This window comes from Cucurbita pepo, chromosome 10 (assembly GCF_057944985.1).
Source record: "Cucurbita pepo subsp. pepo isolate OVF chromosome 10, ASM5794498v1, whole genome shotgun sequence".
NCBI lineage: Eukaryota > Viridiplantae > Streptophyta > Magnoliopsida > Cucurbitales > Cucurbitaceae > Cucurbita > Cucurbita pepo.
Genome location: NC_141807.1, coordinates 1,425,937 through 1,444,610, shown reverse-complemented (window position 1 = coordinate 1,444,610; position 18,674 = coordinate 1,425,937). Strand labels below are relative to the sequence as shown.

The 18,674-nt window shown below is 35.3% G+C and overlaps 4 protein-coding genes across 4 annotated transcripts; 2 read left to right on the top strand and 2 right to left on the bottom strand.

Moving 5' to 3' along the window:
* Nucleotides 1–1,788: 1,788 nt before the first annotated feature.
* On the bottom strand, nt 1,789–2,605 carry LOC111804562 (thaumatin-like protein 1b). Its single transcript, XM_023689414.2, is given in 3 exon segments — nt 1,789–1,899; nt 1,902–2,470; nt 2,551–2,605. Coding segments are annotated over 3 exon segments (735 nt in total).
* Nucleotides 2,606–3,089: 484 nt separating this feature from the next.
* On the bottom strand, nt 3,090–4,352 carry LOC111803680 (expansin-A9-like). The gene is made up of 2 exons (XM_023688196.2): nt 4,070–4,352; nt 3,090–3,843 (listed from the first exon to the last, which is right to left on the bottom strand). Exons 1-2 carry the CDS (start codon nt 4,299–4,301, stop codon nt 3,218–3,220), a joined length of 858 nt encoding a protein of 285 aa, XP_023543964.2. The 5' UTR covers nt 4,302–4,352; the 3' UTR covers nt 3,090–3,217.
* A 2,027-nt stretch (nt 4,353–6,379) lies between these two features.
* LOC111803297 (uncharacterized) lies at nt 6,380–10,294 on the top strand. Its single transcript, XM_023687635.2, has 10 exons — nt 6,380–6,604; nt 6,701–6,873; nt 7,582–7,702; nt 7,786–7,838; nt 7,931–8,060; nt 8,224–8,369; nt 8,446–8,634; nt 9,577–9,809; nt 9,894–10,036; nt 10,135–10,294. The coding sequence occupies exons 1-10, from the start codon at nt 6,482–6,484 to the stop codon at nt 10,195–10,197; spliced, it is 1,374 nt and encodes a 457-aa protein (XP_023543403.1). The 5' UTR covers nt 6,380–6,481; the 3' UTR covers nt 10,198–10,294.
* Nucleotides 10,295–11,669: 1,375 nt separating this feature from the next.
* On the top strand, nt 11,670–18,304 carry LOC111804023 (protein fluG). The gene is made up of 18 exons (XM_023688672.2): nt 11,670–12,064; nt 12,400–12,651; nt 12,729–12,796; nt 12,884–12,999; nt 13,077–13,182; nt 13,821–13,977; nt 14,067–14,162; nt 14,353–14,401; nt 14,513–14,781; nt 14,908–15,080; nt 15,334–15,454; nt 15,529–15,581; nt 15,669–15,798; nt 15,882–16,027; nt 16,137–16,325; nt 17,051–17,283; nt 17,417–17,559; nt 17,993–18,304. The coding sequence occupies exons 1-18, from the start codon at nt 11,900–11,902 to the stop codon at nt 18,053–18,055; spliced, it is 2,529 nt and encodes an 842-aa protein (XP_023544440.2). The 5' UTR covers nt 11,670–11,899; the 3' UTR covers nt 18,056–18,304.
* The last annotated feature ends 370 nt before the right edge of the window (nt 18,305–18,674 follow it).

Below are 18,674 nucleotides of genomic sequence, written 5' to 3'. Positions count from 1 at the left end.
TAATGGGGGTTTTCTCTAATTAAAACATAACTCATACAATAATTAAATTTCACTTTTAAATTATCTTAATTCGTAAATATGACCGCATTTTTTACTTAATTAAATTTTCATATTCTATCCAAACCATTAGAAAAGGATTTGAACTTTAGCAAAAAATAAATAAAATAATAAAAAAAATAAAAAAAAGCTAGATTGATAGGACGAAACGGTAGCAGTTAAAAAGTTGTATTCTTCCAAATAATAACTCACACGTGCCAATTATATAAGAATTTATAAGATTCTCTAAAATATTTGATTGATTTCGCACAGAGTATTATTTCAATAAATGTTTAATTGTGCTAAAATTGTAATTATTACGTTTTCACTCGAGAGATTGGAGTTAGACTAACTCTAAACAAAGTTTACCTGTTATATATGAAATTTAGAAGGATCGGAGAGAAAATTTTTTACTTGAAGATCAACGTTTTATATTTTCATTATTGCTCATATTTTATTTATTTTATTATTATACTAATAGTAAATTATTGATGGTAATATAGAAATTTGAATTTTAAAAAATTAACTAATATCTTTGAAAATATTCACTTTCATAAATACATAAATTATAATTGAGAAATAAATAAATAAATAAAGTAATAAATACATAATAGGACGGGGACCGAGACGAGAAAGCTTTCCCATCACGAGCCATAGACATTTTACCAATTTGGCCTCGATTTTTTTAATTAAAAACAATTTCGACTACTTATTAAGTTATTTTGAAAGATGATTTTAAACAAATAGCAAGTTTGAATTTTTGAAACTCAATTTATAAATATAATAGAGTTTCTCATATTCTGTCGTTTATTATATAACATAAATGAAAATTCCAACGTAAACGACAAACATAAAAGTCTCACATTGACCATCAAACCAATAAGCTTGCAAGCTGGAGGCTTTGGTCCATTATGAAAAATATTCTCTCGGTTTATAAATCACGCCATAAAAAAATATTTTGTAATTATTTTAATTACATAATTTTTATTGAAATACCGAATTTTGTGGGAAAAATGTGGATTAATGAAATTAAATTTACGATAAAATTAGTGAAATTATGGAGATTTTTTTTTTTTTTTTTTTTTGGGTCGAAAATAGTGAATTTATTTTAATTTTAGGAATTATTGGATAAATAAATACAAGGAGAAGGTGGAAAATGGTAAAGTGACAGAATTGAGGTGAACTGATCCCATTGTCCATATACAAATTTTGGAGGCAAAAAAACATGTCACGCCTACACAAACCCCTCACGAATCTCACTTATTTGTATCCAACAAAAACTAGCTTTCAGAATAAGGAGAAATATTTTTTAATTATTTCTCGACCACCAGATATATCCGTTAAAATCGCCGTTAGCTTTTGTTATGTGAGCTGTCGTCAGTGCAGCCATGAGCTGACGTGGCCGTATCTCAAATACTTGTTATATAAGACCTTCCTACTTGGGCTGGGCCTTTTGCTGTAGTTACGTCGGGCCCAATAGTTTATATAGCCCACTCGGTCCAACAGGTGGCAACATAATAAGTACTTAAACGACATACATTTTTACTTTACAAATTTAGTTAATTAACTTAATAATAATAATTACGACAAAAATAAAATACACAATATCTTTCTCTATTAATTATTAAAAAACTATTTAAATTTAAATTTTTAGAAATTATAATCATTAGGTTGAAAACTATATTATAGGAATGCAAATTTTTTTTAAATTAATTTTTTTGAATTGAAAAAAGGAAAAATAATAAACGATGGTCAAGGACAAAAAGTGATGCCATAATTGGCTCCAGCCCTGCACGTAAAGATACTTGTTTGATCATCGTAAGCGTAACTATAAGCCTGGGGGCATTGATCCTTGAACACATCGTCGAATAATCCGTGGGCGGGCAAGTTTGTGGCTGATTGTGGTCGCCGCTGCAACAAAATTCCGGCTGATTGAAAGCCATACAAGCACTTTTACACGCGATCACTGCCCCATCTTGTCCTCTGATGGCTAATTCCGGTGGACAAATTGCATTTACATTTCCTGCACAAACTACCGCTTGGCACTCACTGGTTCCGCCCATTGGCGTCACCGAAACAGGCAAATTAAAGCCATCAACGAGGCTGATGTCGAAGTAATCTACGCCACCGGTTGGCGCTATAGTGAATTCAACAAGGCTTGCAGGCGGAATAGCGCCAGCGCCATTGCATGCCACTTGGCCGCTGCCGCAATCAGCGGTTCCGCAATTGAACTTCCCACTCGCGTCTATGGAGCAAAGGGTTCGAGCCCAAAACCTGCCGGACCACGGCAGAGATGTGGTCACCGTCGACGTTGATCCGGGGAGTAATTCGAAGCCAGTGGTGGAGAGAGGGGTGCCAATTCCGGTCAAGGCTCCCGGCCAAATTGGTAACTGACAATTATTTGTAACGGCGAAATCAACGGAGTACACCACCCCTGCAAGATTAATATAATTATTGATTTAAAATCATGAAGAATTTGGCCTTAAATTCAGATCGAACGAACAGATAATGTACCTGAAAAAGAGATGATTATGAATGAAAGTCTTAATAATGGAATTTGAAGCGCCATGGCTGTGGACTCCCTTCGTGATTTTGTAGGTAAAGTGAACAATGGTATATATTATATGGTCCATTCATCGAATTAAAAAAGGAATTATGAGTATTTTATATGGCATAGATTTTAGGTACGTATTACAAAAAAATATTTTGGCATGGATTATTTCATAATTTCGTAATAAATTGGGCAAGTCCAGCAATTTCCAAAAAAATATAATATATATATATAGAGAGAGAGAGACAACGATAAATGCTAAAATCATTTTTAAATTCATAAATATTTGAGAAAAAGAAAAATATATAATAAGTTTATTTTATTGCATGAAATATGACTGATTTTGCATTTTTTTTTTTTTTTGTCTCCAATATATTCAATATTTTATTAAATTAGTGAATTTATTTATGGGAAACATGAAATTAAAATTTATAATTAATAAGATTTTGAATATGTATTCAATAAATTTGTTAATTCTTAAAAAAAATTAATATGATAGATATAAAATAAAAAATAGGCATATTGTTATAAATTTATTAGAAATGTGGTAGAAATTCATGAGACATTTGACTTGCAGGGGTGCACATCATAAATTGAGGCTCTTGAAGAATGAGTGACTGTGGGGTTGTTCTACTTAAAGTTCTTGCCTTCGAAGGTCTGACCAAACTGCCAATTGGCGGGAGCAACATGCCATGCAGTGGAGAATCTGCCATCGCTGGCTCGAACCCTGAAGGTGAGCGACTCGCCAACCATCATGGCGTTGGTGGTCCATTTTTGACCCCACAGACGAGACAGGGCGGTCCATTTCAGCTTACGGTGGCCCTTGACTTGGACAGCCGTTATGTCCCCAGCTCCTCCCACGTTCCACACCATTACTTCGTTGAAGTATGGGTTTCCGGTGATTGTGAAGCGAATTCCTCCTTGCTTTTGGCATGGAACCCTACGGTAAGTGATGGGAATGACGCCGGCCTTATAGTCGGCAAGGTTGGCGAAAACAGGCTTGGCTATGTCGAAATGCTCGAGGGGGGGATTGCACCATCCGCCATTGTCATTGGCAGCGTTGTAGTTGGGTGGACAGTGGTTGGTGCCGGTTACCACGAGGGAGGGCTGCCCAGGCTTGCAATCAGGATTGTCCATGCATTTGAGTTCAAAGCAAGCGCCGCATTTCTGCCCGTTGTTAAACAGCGCCATGCTTAATGCCGCCGTCTGCAGCCCATACCCTTCCTTTTCCACGTCGCTGTACCCACATGCACGACCTACACATACATATATGCAACTCCATTTTAATTTATTATCATTGCTGTTAGAAGAACACGACTCTCAACCATAGGAGCATAAATTCTCATGGCTTTACTTTAGATTTCTGAAAATGACTCATATATGATGATTCTCTAAATTAGGCTATGACTTTCATTATCCAAAGATTACTACAATACCCAAATGCCATTTAATTATAAGGGAAAATAAAATTATTAGGCTTACCAAAGGTTCCGGGGCCACCTTCATAGAAGGTAGCACGAGCGCGTTTCCAAGGGCCGGGCTTAAACGGCGGCCTGTTATGCTTTTTAACAAGCCGCGCGCCTAATTCCCTGTGCGCTTTCGCGTAAGGGCGATGCCCCATCGAGGCCGCGGCGTGTGCATGGGCGATTATAAGCAACAGCAGGCTTAGCAGAGATGCCAACAGGCATGTCGATGGGAAGGATGGCTTCGTCATTGGCACCTCAACAAAAGCCAACAATATTTTTTATTGGTATAGCCTCGAGGTTTTCTTTCCTTTTCATTTCCTTTCTTTTATAATGGTTCCAATGAATTCAAATTGGTCGTGGTTTCTAAATTTAAGGTGGTTCGTTATATCCTATTTTGGTTTTTGTTGAATTGTGGCAAGAGGATGGGAATGAATTCAGGAATTAAATAACGAAAATGTTTTTTAGTTCAAATAAAATTTAATAGATGTAATAAAATTCAAGTCCAAAAGCAAATTTGATAAAATAAAGATGCAATTTAATCTCTAAACTTTAGTTTTTTTATTTTTTTTTATTTTTTGTTTTTTGTTTTTTTTACTTTAGAACTTCTAAAATTCAAATTCATATATAGTATATCAATTAATTTTTAAAAATTTGAAATTTTTTTAGAGATATATTTAGATACAAAATTTGTTAGACGAAAATTAAAATTTTAGGAATATATTTGACATTTTTTATTTATTCAGATTAAATAAACATAAAGTTTAACTACACTTATAATTTAATAACAAAAAATTAATGAACATAAAATATCATGAATGCAGACAAAACCGTTCAAGCAAGTATCAAGGGAATACAATTTTCATATAAGCCTTATTTTTAAAATAGTGAGATACTTATTTATTAATTTAAATAATTTGTATGAATTTATTATTATTATTTTAAAACAGTAAGCTCGAACATGTTTTTTTCGAAAATTAGAATATCAAACTAAATCTAATTATTAGGCCTCATTTGATTTTTAATTTAAAAAAATTAAGTTTGTAAGCACTATATTTCTCTGTTTTATTACTTAGTATTTTAAAAGCCAAATTAATTTTTCTTAATTTTTTTCTTTTCCTAATTTTACTGCGAATTCAAATGTTTAATTATTATAAGAAACATTATTCATTTTTCTTTAGTTTTTAGATTTTTATTTTCCATTTAAAAAATAAACGTATATATCTACTGCCAGTAGGGTACTCTGAATTATAATTTTATGATTTAAATAAATTTCAAAAGTCCTTTTTTTAAGTTAAAAATAAAGAAGCCTTTTATTTTAATTTCATCCATTAATATTATCCAATGTATATAAATTTCAACTCTAAGAAAGTACTCAATTCTAGAATTGATTCTATTTATGTCAGAATAAACAAAAGGAAATTCGATTCTATTTATTTCAAAAAGAAAAAAAATATATTTATTTATTTATTTAAAAAATACATATTAAACAAACAATAATGAAATATATCCGAATTATTCATTTCATATAAATATATAATTACTTGATGACTCTGTATTAGACAAATAAAACCCAATTTTATTTGTAATATTATATTTAACACAAACATATTATTTTAACAGATTAGACAATGAATAATTATTCATTGAAACAAATATTAAAAAAATTGTATAAGCATCTACTAAGTGAGTGAGGGAGATAAGGTTGTTTTTCAAGGCTTGCTCTTGTAAATGAGATAAAATTAGATGAACTTTACGCGGGTTGGTTGGACTAGTGACTTCAGGAATTCGAATAAAGTTCATAACTAACTTTCTATTATTTGAATTTTAAAAAATTAACTATTAATAAATTAAAATATCAAATATTCATACTTTACAATATATCATTTACATTTGTTGCAAACGTAAATATTTTTTATATTCATTATAATCTTAAAAGTAGAATTGAATTGGGTTGGGTCGTAATTATACTTTCTAGTTAGTCGAGTTGATTTGATCAAAAAAAATATCAAATCATGAACTAATATGATTTTTTTATTTTAAAAATATTCAACGCAATCTAACTTTTATGATTTGGATTGAATAGAATCCAAATTGATTAAACTTGTAGTAAAAGTAGTAAAAGTAAAAAGTAGGGGAAAAAGTTAGAATATAAAATAATTAATTAATAAGTGAGAGAACACGTTCAAATGTTTGTTATTTGTTGATTGGATTAAAAAGTAAACGGTTCATAGTTGAAAAGAGGAAAAATAAAGAATCGATTCTGGTTTTTGTTTTTTAATTGAAATAAAAAAGAAAAAAGAAAAACAGGAATCGTGTTCCCGCCAAATTTAAATTGGAGAGGAAATGCGAACGGTCCGTCATTCGCGCTACTTCAGAGCTTGGTGGGCGAAGGGAGAAGTGAAAGAGACCGCCGGACAAAGGAAAGAAGATGGATTTCAGTGTTCTGAAGAAAGAGGTGGACGAAGCCGTGCTGGTTGACGCTCACGCCCCCAACGACGCCAAGCTTGTCCGGATTATTTGGGTCGATGGTTCGGGACAACATCGATGTCGTGTAAGATTTATTTATTATTACACACTTTTCAAATTTGAATTTAATTTTTATTTAGTATCGAGTTTTAAAATGTTAGATTATGTTATAATTATTCAGGCTGTTCCATTTAAGCGGTTCAATGATGTCACTAAAAGGAATGGGATTGGGCTACCTTTTGCCGTTATGGCAGCGAGTTCTTGTAACGATTGTCCAGCTGCTGGGAGTAATCTTAGCAGTGTGGGCGAGATGAGTCTGATGCCAGATTTATCAACCAAACGGACGGTTCCTTGGTATGTAGCTTTCAATTCTTCTATCATGTAAAAATGATCTCTGTTCGTTCAAGTAGGGCATTGATTAGTCCTACCATGAGAGGAAGGACTCGATATTGACATGTCTTACAATTTACTTGTTTGTACGTGTTGGGTATGCCAAGATCTGTATTTTTACCGACTCAATGTCACTGCTAACCAGCTAATTAGTTTAGTTCATTAAACCCTTGAGAAGTTCAGTTCATTGTGATCAAATTATGCAGACATTTGCATTTTTACAGACCCCGTAACTAAACTCTAGATGAATATGCATATTTTATGTCAATTGAGTTTGGAGTGGAAGCATTTGGTAGTGTAATTGGGATTTTGTATAGCTAACTATTTGTCCATTAGAGTCCAATTTTTAAGTCCTTTGTGCCCACGTTCGGTTAGGAATCACGACCCTCCACAATGAGATTTTGTATAGCTAACTATTTGTCTTCTGGAGTCTAATTTTTAAGTCCTTTGGGCCCACGTTCTGTTAGGAACCACGACCCTCCATAATGGTATGCTATTGTCAAAGTTTTCGTGGATTTACTTTTAGTTTCTTTAAAAGGCCTCGTATCAATGGAGATACTATTTCTTACTTATAAACCGATAATCTTCCCTTTAGTTAGTCAACATGAACTACTCCTCCTAATAATCGAAAAGTAGATCGAAACATACCTATTCCATTGATTTCTTGAACAGGAACAAGCAGGAGGAGATGGTTATGGGTGATATGCAGCTTAGACCTGGTGAAGCCTGGGAGTACTGTCCAAGGGAAGCCTTACGAAGGGTGTCTAGAATCCTGAAAGATGAATTTAACCTGGTAGGGAAGATTGTTCAAGTCTTATGATGAATAGATGATGTAGAAAATATTTTTACTGTGTTAAATGGCTGTCTTGAATCCAGGTAATGAAAGCAGGGTTTGAAATTGAGTTCTTACTGTTAAAAAAGGCAGTTAGGTAAGGATATACTATTCACTTCTCTTCTCTATGGCCTTAATTCATTTCAAATTGTTAAAGTTCTATTGCTCTATTTAATTTGAGTTTCGTAGAGATGGGAAGGAAGATTGGGTGCCGTTTGATTCAACGCCCTATTGTTCTGCACTTTCATATGATGCTGCCTCTCCTTTTCTTCATGAAGTTGTAGCTTCTTTGAACTCCTTGAATATTACCGTGGAACAGGTATGCCAAAAAGGTCCTTAAGATACGTTTTGAAACTGTGAGACTGACGGTGATACGTAACGGACTAAGACAGATAATATCTGTCAGCAGTAGATCATATAAGATGAAGCGGTAGAGTTTCAAGCTAATGCATATTGATAGGGATTTTTGTTGTGTCTTGTAGTTGCATGCAGAGGCTGGGAAAGGTCAATTTGAGATTGTTTTAGGGTATACTGCTTGTCTCAATGCTGCTGACAACTTAATTTACACGCAAGAAGTGATCAAGGCTACTGCAAGGAAGCATGGATTGTTGGCAACATTTTTGCCCAAGTATGCAATGTTCTAAAATATGATGCGACCTGGAGTTCTAAAATAAATAACATCATGGTTTCTTATCATTGCTTAGGTATGCAATGGATGACGTTGGTTCTGGCTCCCACGTGCATGTCAGCTTGTGGCAGAATGATAAAAATGTTTTCATGGCGGCTGAAGGCTCTTCTCAACATGGAATGTCAGCCGTCGGGGAAGAGTTCATGGCAGGCGTTTTACATCATATTCCAGCAATTTTGGCATTTATCTGTCCAATCCCCAACAGGTGAACACCCCCGCTTCATATTCTCTATGTATTCTTTATAAATGTGATGTCCGGGTTGGTTGAGGAGGAGAACAAACCACCATTTATAAGGGGTGGAAACCTTCTCCTATTAAACGTGTTTTAAAGCCTTGAGAGTAAGCCTAAAGAGGACAATATCTGCTAGCGGTGGATTTAGGTCGTTACAAATGGTATCAGAGCTAGACACGGGACGATGTGCCAGCCTTCTCGCTGTTCCCCAAAGGGGGGTAGACACGAGGTGGTGTGCCAGTAAGGACGCTGGGCCCAAAGGGAGTGGATTTGGGGGCGGTCCCACATCGATTGGAGGAAGGAAAGAGTGCCAGCGAGGACGCTGGGCCTCGAAGGGGGTGGATTGTGATGTCCCACATTGGTTGGAGAGGAGAACAAACCACCATTTATAAGGGTGTGGAAACCTTGCCCTAGTAGACGCGTTTTAAAGCCTGGATTGTGATGTCCCACATTGGTTGGAGAGGAGAACAATCCACCATTTATAAGGGTGTGGAAACCTTTCCCTAGTAGACGCGTTTTAAAGCCTTGAGGGCAAGCCCGAAAGGGAAAGCCCAAAGAGAACAATATCAGCTAAGCTAACAGTGGGTTTGGGCTGTTACAAATGGTATCAAAGCCAGACACTAAATAGTGTGCCACCGAGATGCTGGCTCCAAGGGAGTGGATTGTGAGATCTCACATCAGTTGGAGAGGAAAACGAATCATTCCGCTGGCTCCAAGGGAGTGGATTGTGAGATCTCACATCAGTTGGAGAGGGAAGGGAAACGAATCATTCCTTATAAGTGTGTGAAAACCTCTCCCTAGTAGACGCGTTTCTTGAGATGAAGTCTTTAAAGGGAAAGTCGAAAGAGGACAATATCTACTGCCGGTGAAGTGGCTTGACTTCTAACATGTCCCTGCCAACTTGTTTGCTTGTAGTTATGCTCGTTTACAACCCAATACATGGAGTGGAGCCTATCAATGTTGGGGAAAGGATAACAGAGAAGCTCCAATTAGAACTGCTTGTCCTCCTGGAATTCGTGAAGGTTCAGTCAGTAACTTTGAGATCAAATCATTTGACGGTTGCGCAAACCCATACTTGGGTCTAGCCGCTATCCTTTCTGGTGGACTAGATGGCCTTCGGCACCATCTTCAGTTGCCTGAACCCATTGGTAAATTTCCTGTTTCCAATAGGTTATTATGTTATTGGTAAAGTTTCATGTTGTACCTCATAACTTGAATCATATAATAAACAGCCTTCAATCCTTATGAGAATGCTTCAAAGCTCAAAAGGTTGCCCCAATCGCTTGCTGAATCTGTAGAGGCTCTGGAAAAGAACAATACCTTGACAGAGCTTATAGGTGAAAAGTTGGTGGTTGCCATAAAGGCAGTTCGCAAGGTATGTATGCCATTTGGATGTGTTTTGTTTCTTTTGATCAGTTCTACATGGGCTCTTCATTTTGATTGATAATCTGTAAAACATTGTGTCATTTGCAGGCAGAGGTGGAATACCACTCAAAGCATCAGGAGGCATACAAGCAACTTATACACAACTATTAAGGACTGACTCAAACACCTTAAAGATTTATAATTATGATATTTTATGAACACTTTATAAAGGTTTTATAATAAGAATCTCATTATAATGTTTTAACTTCGACTGAAAAGTGAAGTTTTTGCCATTTTAATGCTTTAGAAATTACCAATTTTCTTGTCCACTTTCCGCATAAGCTCTCGTAACTTTATTTTTTGTTTTTCCAAAATGCCTAATACCATATTGTTTCCTACTTATAAACTCATAACATAATAGATAAGTCACGTGAAAGAATACAATAATAAAATGGAATGTTAAAGATTACTTTTCAACCTTTTTTTTTTAATAAATATTATGGATATGCATAATGGGGGGTTTTAGAGCGACAAATATTTCGCCTCTCGAGTTTAGCCGTCCAATCTATTTGATTCACTAGATTTTAGAACCACACTTCCAATATTTAAGGTTTGAGATAGAGATGTTAATAGATCATGTTGGGTCATATTGGGACATTTTTAGATTCGATTTTTCTTACTAAATAACCATTATTAAATAATGAATTCAACTATACCATTTAATGGTTCAAGTAGTTTAATCAATTTTTTTTAATAATAATAAAATGTTAACATGTGAAACATCTTTTTATTTATTAATATTAAATCAAGATTTGCATATCAATTTTAATATTATTTTGAAAAATTATATAGAATTAAATAATTTTTCTTTTTACTTTAACCATTAACAATAAATCTGTGATGATTTTGTTCAACCTACGAACTAATCAAACTCATATCCATAAAGTTTTCATTTAATTGAACCCAACTTTAATAAATTATTAGATTTTTTGGATCATTTAATTTTTTTAATACCAATTTAAATAATTGTTATTAGCAACCTAAAATTAATATAAGTAATTTAAATAATTAAGAAAAGAATGACAACTCATACAACAACTATATTAAAGTTTTTTCCCAATTATTTGTAATTAATGCTTTACATATATTTAGTTCACGTGCCATTCCAAGTCTGTTTTTTTAATTATTTAATAACGTGCCATTCTTATGCAATTATTATTATTTTGTTTATTTTTAGTAATTTATATTTAATGCTCATAAATTCTCTCAATTTCCTTATCCTAAAAAATTGGAACTTTTCTTTTTAAAGAGGAAAGAAAACAAAAAGACAAAACATACTTCACGTGTTCAAGTGGATATGATGACTAAAACGTAATAAATAGTTAAATTAACACTAAAAAAACGTTTTATATTATTTTATTAGGATTAATTTTTTATCCATAAAAAAAATCACCTGTTTTTTAGAAAATAATTTGTCTCATTAGTAATTTTGGCAGCAATTTTCTTAATTTGTTTTGAAAAAGAAACAGATATTTGTGTAATATTTTAGCGTACAAAATAACGTTATCTTTTTAGACATTAAATTGGACATATTTTTTTAGTTATTTAAAATTGCGACCGTTTGATTAAATTATAGATTCTAAAGAAAAATTTATTTTCTTTTAATATTTACGAGAATTTTATCGGTTAATATTCTATGAATTTCAACGACAAGATTCAACCCGGCAATGAACGACAAGATCCGTTGATGACTCCACCGTTCGCGGTTCGAGGCATTGACTGGTGATTCACTTCGGGATTTTGTAGATAGAAAAGAGTTCGTCGGCAAACGTTAAGTCGTTGACCGACAAGGTGAAGAGCTCTGCCTCCGGGAATGATGGATTTCACTGTTCTGAAGAAAGCAGTCGATGAAGCTGTGCTGGTTGACGCTCACGCCCACAATCTGGTAGCCGCCGATTCCACTGTCCCTTTCATCAGATGTTTCTCCGAAGCTCACGGCGACGCATCGGCTTTTGCTCCTCATTCCCTCTCCTTCAAGGTATCTGTCATCCACCGCCTCAACTTTTTTTTTTTACTGCCACGTTCTTCCTTTGCCGCTTCACTGAACTGAGATTCGAGCCCGATTGGAACACGGACCGATTTGTTTTATGTCATTGCTTATGAAGTAAAAGGAGCTACCGATGATTATAGTTGTTAGATGATGAAAGTTCATATCGACTAATTTAGGAAATGATCATGAATTTATAATCAAAGAATACTGGGGTTATGCTGAAAGTGGACAATATCATACCACCGTGGAGAGTCGTGTTGATTGAAGCTATGATATTGATTGAGATCTTTATTTCTGATCGATTTGTGATTTGTATAATGCAGAGGAGTTTGAGGGATATCATTGAACTTTATGATTGTAAACCATCCTTGCTTGGGGTCGAGGATTACCGCAAATCCTCGGGATTAGATTCAATTTGTTCTACATGTTTCAAGGCTGCAAGAATATCTGCGATACTCATTGATGATGGATTCGAGTTGGACAAAAAGCATAACATAAATTGGCACAAAAAATTTGTTCCCATTGTTGGTAGAATATTGAGAATCGAACGTTTAGCAGAGAATATTCTTGATGAAGTGAGGTTTATCTGATTTCTCGTTTTGAATATGCTTTGAACTTTATTTTTCCCTTATTGATTTATGCTTTTAAATAGGATTTTCAAGGTGGATCATCATGGACACTGGATGCATTCACAGAAACATTTATTCAGAAGTTGAAATCATATCCTTTGTTTGTTTTATGATTTTATATGTTACTATTGGTGTACAATGCTCTCCTCTCTTGTGTATTTCTTATAAGCTGTAGTACATTGGCTCATGACATATATGGACTGAAAAGTATAGCGGCGTATCGTAGTGGTCTACGAATCAATGTGAATGTCTCGAGGAAAGATGCCGAGGATGGTCTCGTTGACGTTTTACAAGGTTAATAAAACTTAAAGAAGGTTTTGTTTGAATTCTCTATTTATCTGAATAATATACTAATGAATGTATGAATCCAGGTGGAAAACCTGTTCGAATAGCGAACAAAAGCCTCATCGACTATATTTTCGTTCGTAGTTTGGAAGTTGCTCAACAGTTCAACCTGCCAATGCAGATACATACTGGGTAACATAAATTACCAGCATTTGTTTGATCTTCATTGTGCTATGACTTAAACGGAAAGCTTATAAGCTATGATATTATTGGAGATTGCTCTTTCCTAAGGGCTTTAGGCTGTTTTGGGTTTGTTTGTTTTGATACATATCTCTGTTTATTTTTGACAAGAAGCATAAACTCTTCATTGATATTTGAAAAGTTACTTTGAAACCAAAATTTTAAACAGATACTAAGAGCAGCACGAGATATCAAACTTGCTACGAAGCAACGCAAAGGTCTTGATTGAATAAATTTAAAAAGTTTCAGTAAGATCGTGTCAAGAAGCCACACGAAGCTTGATTTGTTCGAAGCTTTAATCCCAAGAAAAACTTGCTTGTTCCTTTCATACCATATACCCAAAGGCTCAAATAGTAAACTGAATAGTGTTGATCCAAAGAATTCTTGCTTTTCCTCTAAACCCATTGCTGCTGTAAAAGACTCAAGTTATTACTTTTAGCCTTGAAATCATGAACTCATACGCGTCTTGAGTAGCTCAATGGAAGCCGCTAAGCATTGGCTATACGAACATTGGGAAAATACATGATAAATAGTACTTTATTTTCAGTCGTACGTTGCTTATAATTATGTTCGTGATTTTGTACCTATAGATTAGGAGACAAAGATCTAGATTTGCAGCTAGCCAATCCCCTTCATCTTCGGTCTGTTCTGGAGGATAAGAGATTTTCCAAGTGTTGCATAGTTTTGTTACACGCATCCTACCCGTTCTCAAAGGAAGCGTCATTTCTCGCTTCTGTTTATCCTCAGGTTAAAATATTCATCATTCAATCCATTATGTCTTTAATCTTGATTAAGCAGTAGCTTTTCTTCTTAATTTTATGCTTTTAATCTCTCAGGTTTACCTTGACTTTGGATTGACAATTCCTAAGCTTAGTGTTCATGGGATGATATCTGCACTCAAAGAACTGTTAGAGCTTGCTCCAATTAAAAAGGTGAAGGGAGTGCTGTGCTAACTGTTAAGATTTTTAATAAGCTGTTTCCTGAAACATGTTTTATGTAAAGCAACTTTCTTGGATAAATATGGAAGCTATAGTTTATGGTATGCCTTTTATTTATCATTTTTGTATGCTCGAGTTTATGAGTTCGTGCTGTTTGGCTAATAGTTCGACAACCAAATTGCAGGTGATGTTCAGCACGGATGGATCTGCCTTTCCTGAAACCTTCTATTTAGGTGCGTACAATATGAATATGTATTAAAGGTATCTCAAATGGCTGCTGAATACTTCCATTCTCTGCACTTATTATTAGTTCACATTTCGAACGGATTTTCCTTGTTTTGTAGGTGCAAAGAAATCAAGGGACGTCGTCTTATCTGTTCTACAGGATGCTTGTATTGATGGTGATCTCTCAATTTCTGAGGCTGTTGAAGCTGTGAATGATATGTTTTCACAAAATGCCATGAAATTGTACAAGATTAACCTGATGACAGAGAGTTCCATGTCAAATAATTCAACATTTTCTATTCCTTTGATGAAGACCAACGTCGTGCAAGAAGATGCCAAGCTTGTTCGAATTATTTGGGTTGATGCTTCAGGACAACGGAGATGCCGTGTGAGATTTCTTTCCATATATGTGTGTATGTGTGTGTGTTATTTCTTGACATATCCGACCTCAAAGTATATTTTTTCCTAATCTTTCTGGGGAACACAGAAGTTAATGATGTTCTAATCACTTTAGGCCGTTCCCTTTAAGCGGTTCAATGATGTCGTTACAAAGAATGGGGTTGGTTTAGCTTGTGCCGCTATGGCAATGTGCTCTTATGCTGATTGTCCAGCTGATGGGAGTAATCTTACTGGTGTGGGTGAGATCAGACTGCTACCAGATTTATCAACCAAATGGACAGTTCCTTGGTATGAAGCTTGCTGAATGTTTTCGATATCATTTTTTTTGTGTCACGATTTTATCGTTCAATTCTTCTACCTATATATATATATATATACTAACCTTTTGGGCATACTGACTACATGTGGCTGCTAAGCTACTAATTAGAGTCTAGTTCATAGCATGTTTATCTGATAATATGTAAAGAGCAAGAACACGACCAATACGCTTTTTAATTGATATCACTTCTGGTTCAACCTTTTCCATTGATTTCTTCAACAGGAACAAGCAGGAGGAGATGGTTTTGGGTGACATGTATCTTAGACCTGGTGAAGCCTGGGAATACTGTCCGAGGGAAGCCTTGCGTAGAGTCTGTAGAATTCTGAAAGACGAATTCGACCTGGTACGAAAGATTGTTCAAGACGTTTGAATTGATGATCTAGAAAATATTTACTCTGTTAAATGTGTTATGTCCAGGTAATGAACGCAGGCTTCGAAACCGAGTTTTTCCTATTGAAAAAGGCAGTTAGGTAGGGATATACAATTCTATATGGCCTTAACTTTTTGAATTTTGCAATTTGCCAATTGCCATTTCTCTATTTGATTGACTTTTGTAGAGATGGAAAAGAAGATTGGGTGCCATTTGATTCAGCACCGTATTGTTCGACATCGTCGTTTGATGCTGCCTCTCCTTTTCTTCATGACGTAGTCGCTTCCTTGAACTCGTTGAATATTACTGTGGAACAGGTATGAAAAAAAAGTCCCATTCTAGCAATTACATTTCTGGATTAGCAACATCATTAAAGGAAAAATTAATGATAATCTTGTAGGTGCATGCAGAAGCTGGGAAAGGTCAATTTGAGTTTGCTTTGGGGCATACTGTTTGTCTCAATGCCGCTGACAACTTAGTTTACACGCGTGAAGTGATTAGGGCTACTGCCAGGAAGCATGGACTGTTGGCAACATTTATGCCCAAGTATGTTTTAGGATTGAATCAAGTAAATGAGACCAACAATTTTGTACTGGTTCAACCAGTTTATGCTAATGTTTGGGAGGTGATACCATGGCTTCTTATCATTGATTAGGTACGCACTGGATGACATTGGTTCTGGCTCCCATGTGCATGTCAGCTTGTGGCAGAATGGTGAAAATGTTTTCATGGCGTCTGATGGTTCTTCTGAACATGGAATTTCAGCTGTTGGGGAGAAGTTCATGGCTGGGGTTTTACATCATATTTCATCAATTTTGGCATTTACAGCTCCAGTTCCGAACAGGTGAATACCCTGTTCTTGGGTGTGCAATTTATTGGCCGGTTGATTATTTACAGTTTTATTCAAAGTATCTGTTCCCTTCTCTCCCAATCATGCATAGTTTCGGGTAGAAAACTGATATCTTGTAACGGCCCAACCCCACCGCTAGCAAGATATTGTTCTTTTTGAACTTTCCTTCTCAGACTTCCCTTCAAGATTTTTAAAAAGCATCTACTAGGGAATATTGTCCTCTTTAGGTTTTCCCTTTCGGGCTTCCTTTCAGGATCTTTAAAACACGGAGAGGTTTCCACGACCTTATAAAGAATGCTTTGTTCTTCTCCCAAACCGATCTGGTATATCACAATCCACTCTCTTCGGGGCCGGCATCCTCGCTGGCACTCGTTCCCTTCTCCAATCGATGTGGGACCCCCCAATCCACCTCCCCTTCGAGGCCCATGGTCCTTGCTGGCTGACACATTGCATGGTGCTTGGCTCTGATACCATTTGTATAGGCTCAAGCCCACCGTTAGTAGATATTGTTCTCTTTCGGCTTTCCCTTTCGAGCTTCCCCTCAAGTTTTTTAAAACGCGTCTGTTAGGGAGGGAGAGGACAGCCTTATAAGGAATGCTTTATTTCTCCTTTTCAACCGAGGTGGAATATCACATATTTGGATCCTAATGAATCAAGTTATCAAATAACATAATCGTTGCTTCTCATTTGAGGTAATGTGGCAACCTGTTTGCTTGTAGTTATGATCGTATACAACCCAATACATGGAGTGGCGCCTACCAATGTTGGGGAAAAGAAAACAGAGAGTCTCCACTTAGAACTGCTTGTCCACCTGGGATTTCGGATGGTTTAGTGAGTAACTTCGAGATCAAAGCGTTTGATGGTTGTGCAAATCCGCACTTGGGTGTAGCCGCTATCGTTTCTGCTGGAATAGATGGCCTTCGGAACAATCTTCAGTTGCCTGAACCAGTTGGTAAGTGCCCTGTTTTTAATAAATTGTCTGGAGCGTTACTATTTATAATTTAGATGGAACCATCTTCAGTTGCCTGAACCAGTTGGAAGTTTATGTTGTACTCTAATAACAACCTGGATCCTATGGTAAACAGATACAAATCCTGATAGCCTGAGTTCAAAGCTCCAAAGGTTGCCCCAATCGCTTTCTGAATCTTTGGAAGCTCTTGAAAAGAACAATATCTTGACAGATTTTATAGGCGAAAAGTTGGTGGTTGCCATAAAAGCAATTCGGAAGGTATGTATGCAATTTGACTTTCACCGCTTATCTCATGGTATTCTTATGATTCTTGTGATCAGTTCTGCGTGTTGTAGCTTTAAATATAATCATAACCAAATATTTTATCCTATATGCTTCCATGCCCTTGCTTCAATGTTCTTCTCCTTCACTCGAATGCAATGAATGTTTAGGATGTTTAATTTGTCGGCAAAGTTGAGCCGAAGTGTCCTTAGGCAGTAATTACGTAGCTGTTTTGTTATCGACACTTAGTTTCTAAGTTTCAGTCGACAGATAACAGTCAAATGGCCGGTTGAATTGGGTAAGTGTTTAAAATACATTTTCTTTCACTTAAAAACACTTTTCAAGCATTTAGAAAGTCGATCCAAATAGGTCTCAGTAAAGGGTTCTCTCTAATCACAAATTATAATCTGTAAAACAATTGCCATTGCAGGCAGAAGTGGAGTACTACTCAAAGCATCAGGACGCGTACAAGGAACTTATACATCGCTATTAAGGACCGACTCACGCCAACACCTTCGAGATTTACAATCTTGGTGTTAAGTGATATCTTTGCAAAGATTTGTGTTATAAGGTCTTGATTGCTTTCCTTCCACTTGTATTACTAAACTGTTTATCTTTCGTCAATAAGGAACATCTCATCTCTAGAATAACTGTTTTTGAAATATTATATGACTTGCTAAGTCATATATCTAAATGTATGTGCATTCTACATTTGGTGAATAAAGGGGATGAAAGTTCAATATGCTTCCTTTATTATATAAATCTTATTTATTCACATCAAGTAAAATTTCACTTCAAAATTACAAACACGATAGAAATCAGGTGAGATTCACAAGTAATTTCAAAATTTTCATCTCAAAATTGATTTTAAAAAAATAATGAAACACATTTCAATCTCTTCCAATTTCTATGAATATGCATTGTTAAAAGTAATTTCAAAAGATTTGGATAAATCATTTTCTTAAAACCATTTAACTCATGAAAGAATCTATACTTTTTTAATAAATAGGTATTCGATTATCCAATGTTGTCAAACAAAGTAGTAAACTAAATAATAATATTCGAACTTTGCCAATACGGTTGAAATTACATTACTCTTTTACACTATTTTT

Bases quoted from the DNA above. Each gene is read 5' to 3' on its own strand.
- LOC111803680 (XM_023688196.2), bottom strand. From the start codon at position 4,301: ATGACGAAGCCATCCTTCCCATCGACATGCCTGTTGGCATCTCTGCTA. The intron at 3,844-4,069 runs GTAAGCCTAATA...ATGTATGTGTAG, and splicing joins AGGTGGCCCCGGAACCTTTG to GTCGTGCATGTGGGTACAGC.
- LOC111803297 (XM_023687635.2), top strand. From the start codon at position 6,482: ATGGATTTCAGTGTTCTGAAGAAAGAGGTGGACGAAGCCGTGCTGGTT. The intron at 8,635-9,576 runs GTGAACACCCCC...GTTTGCTTGTAG, and splicing joins ATCTGTCCAATCCCCAACAG to TTATGCTCGTTTACAACCCA. The intron at 10,037-10,134 runs GTATGTATGCCA...TGTCATTTGCAG, and splicing joins CCATAAAGGCAGTTCGCAAG to GCAGAGGTGGAATACCACTC.
- LOC111804023 (XM_023688672.2), top strand. From the start codon at position 11,900: ATGATGGATTTCACTGTTCTGAAGAAAGCAGTCGATGAAGCTGTGCTG. The intron at 15,582-15,668 runs GTAGGGATATAC...TGACTTTTGTAG, and splicing joins CTATTGAAAAAGGCAGTTAG to AGATGGAAAAGAAGATTGGG. The intron at 15,799-15,881 runs GTATGAAAAAAA...ATAATCTTGTAG, and splicing joins TGAATATTACTGTGGAACAG to GTGCATGCAGAAGCTGGGAA.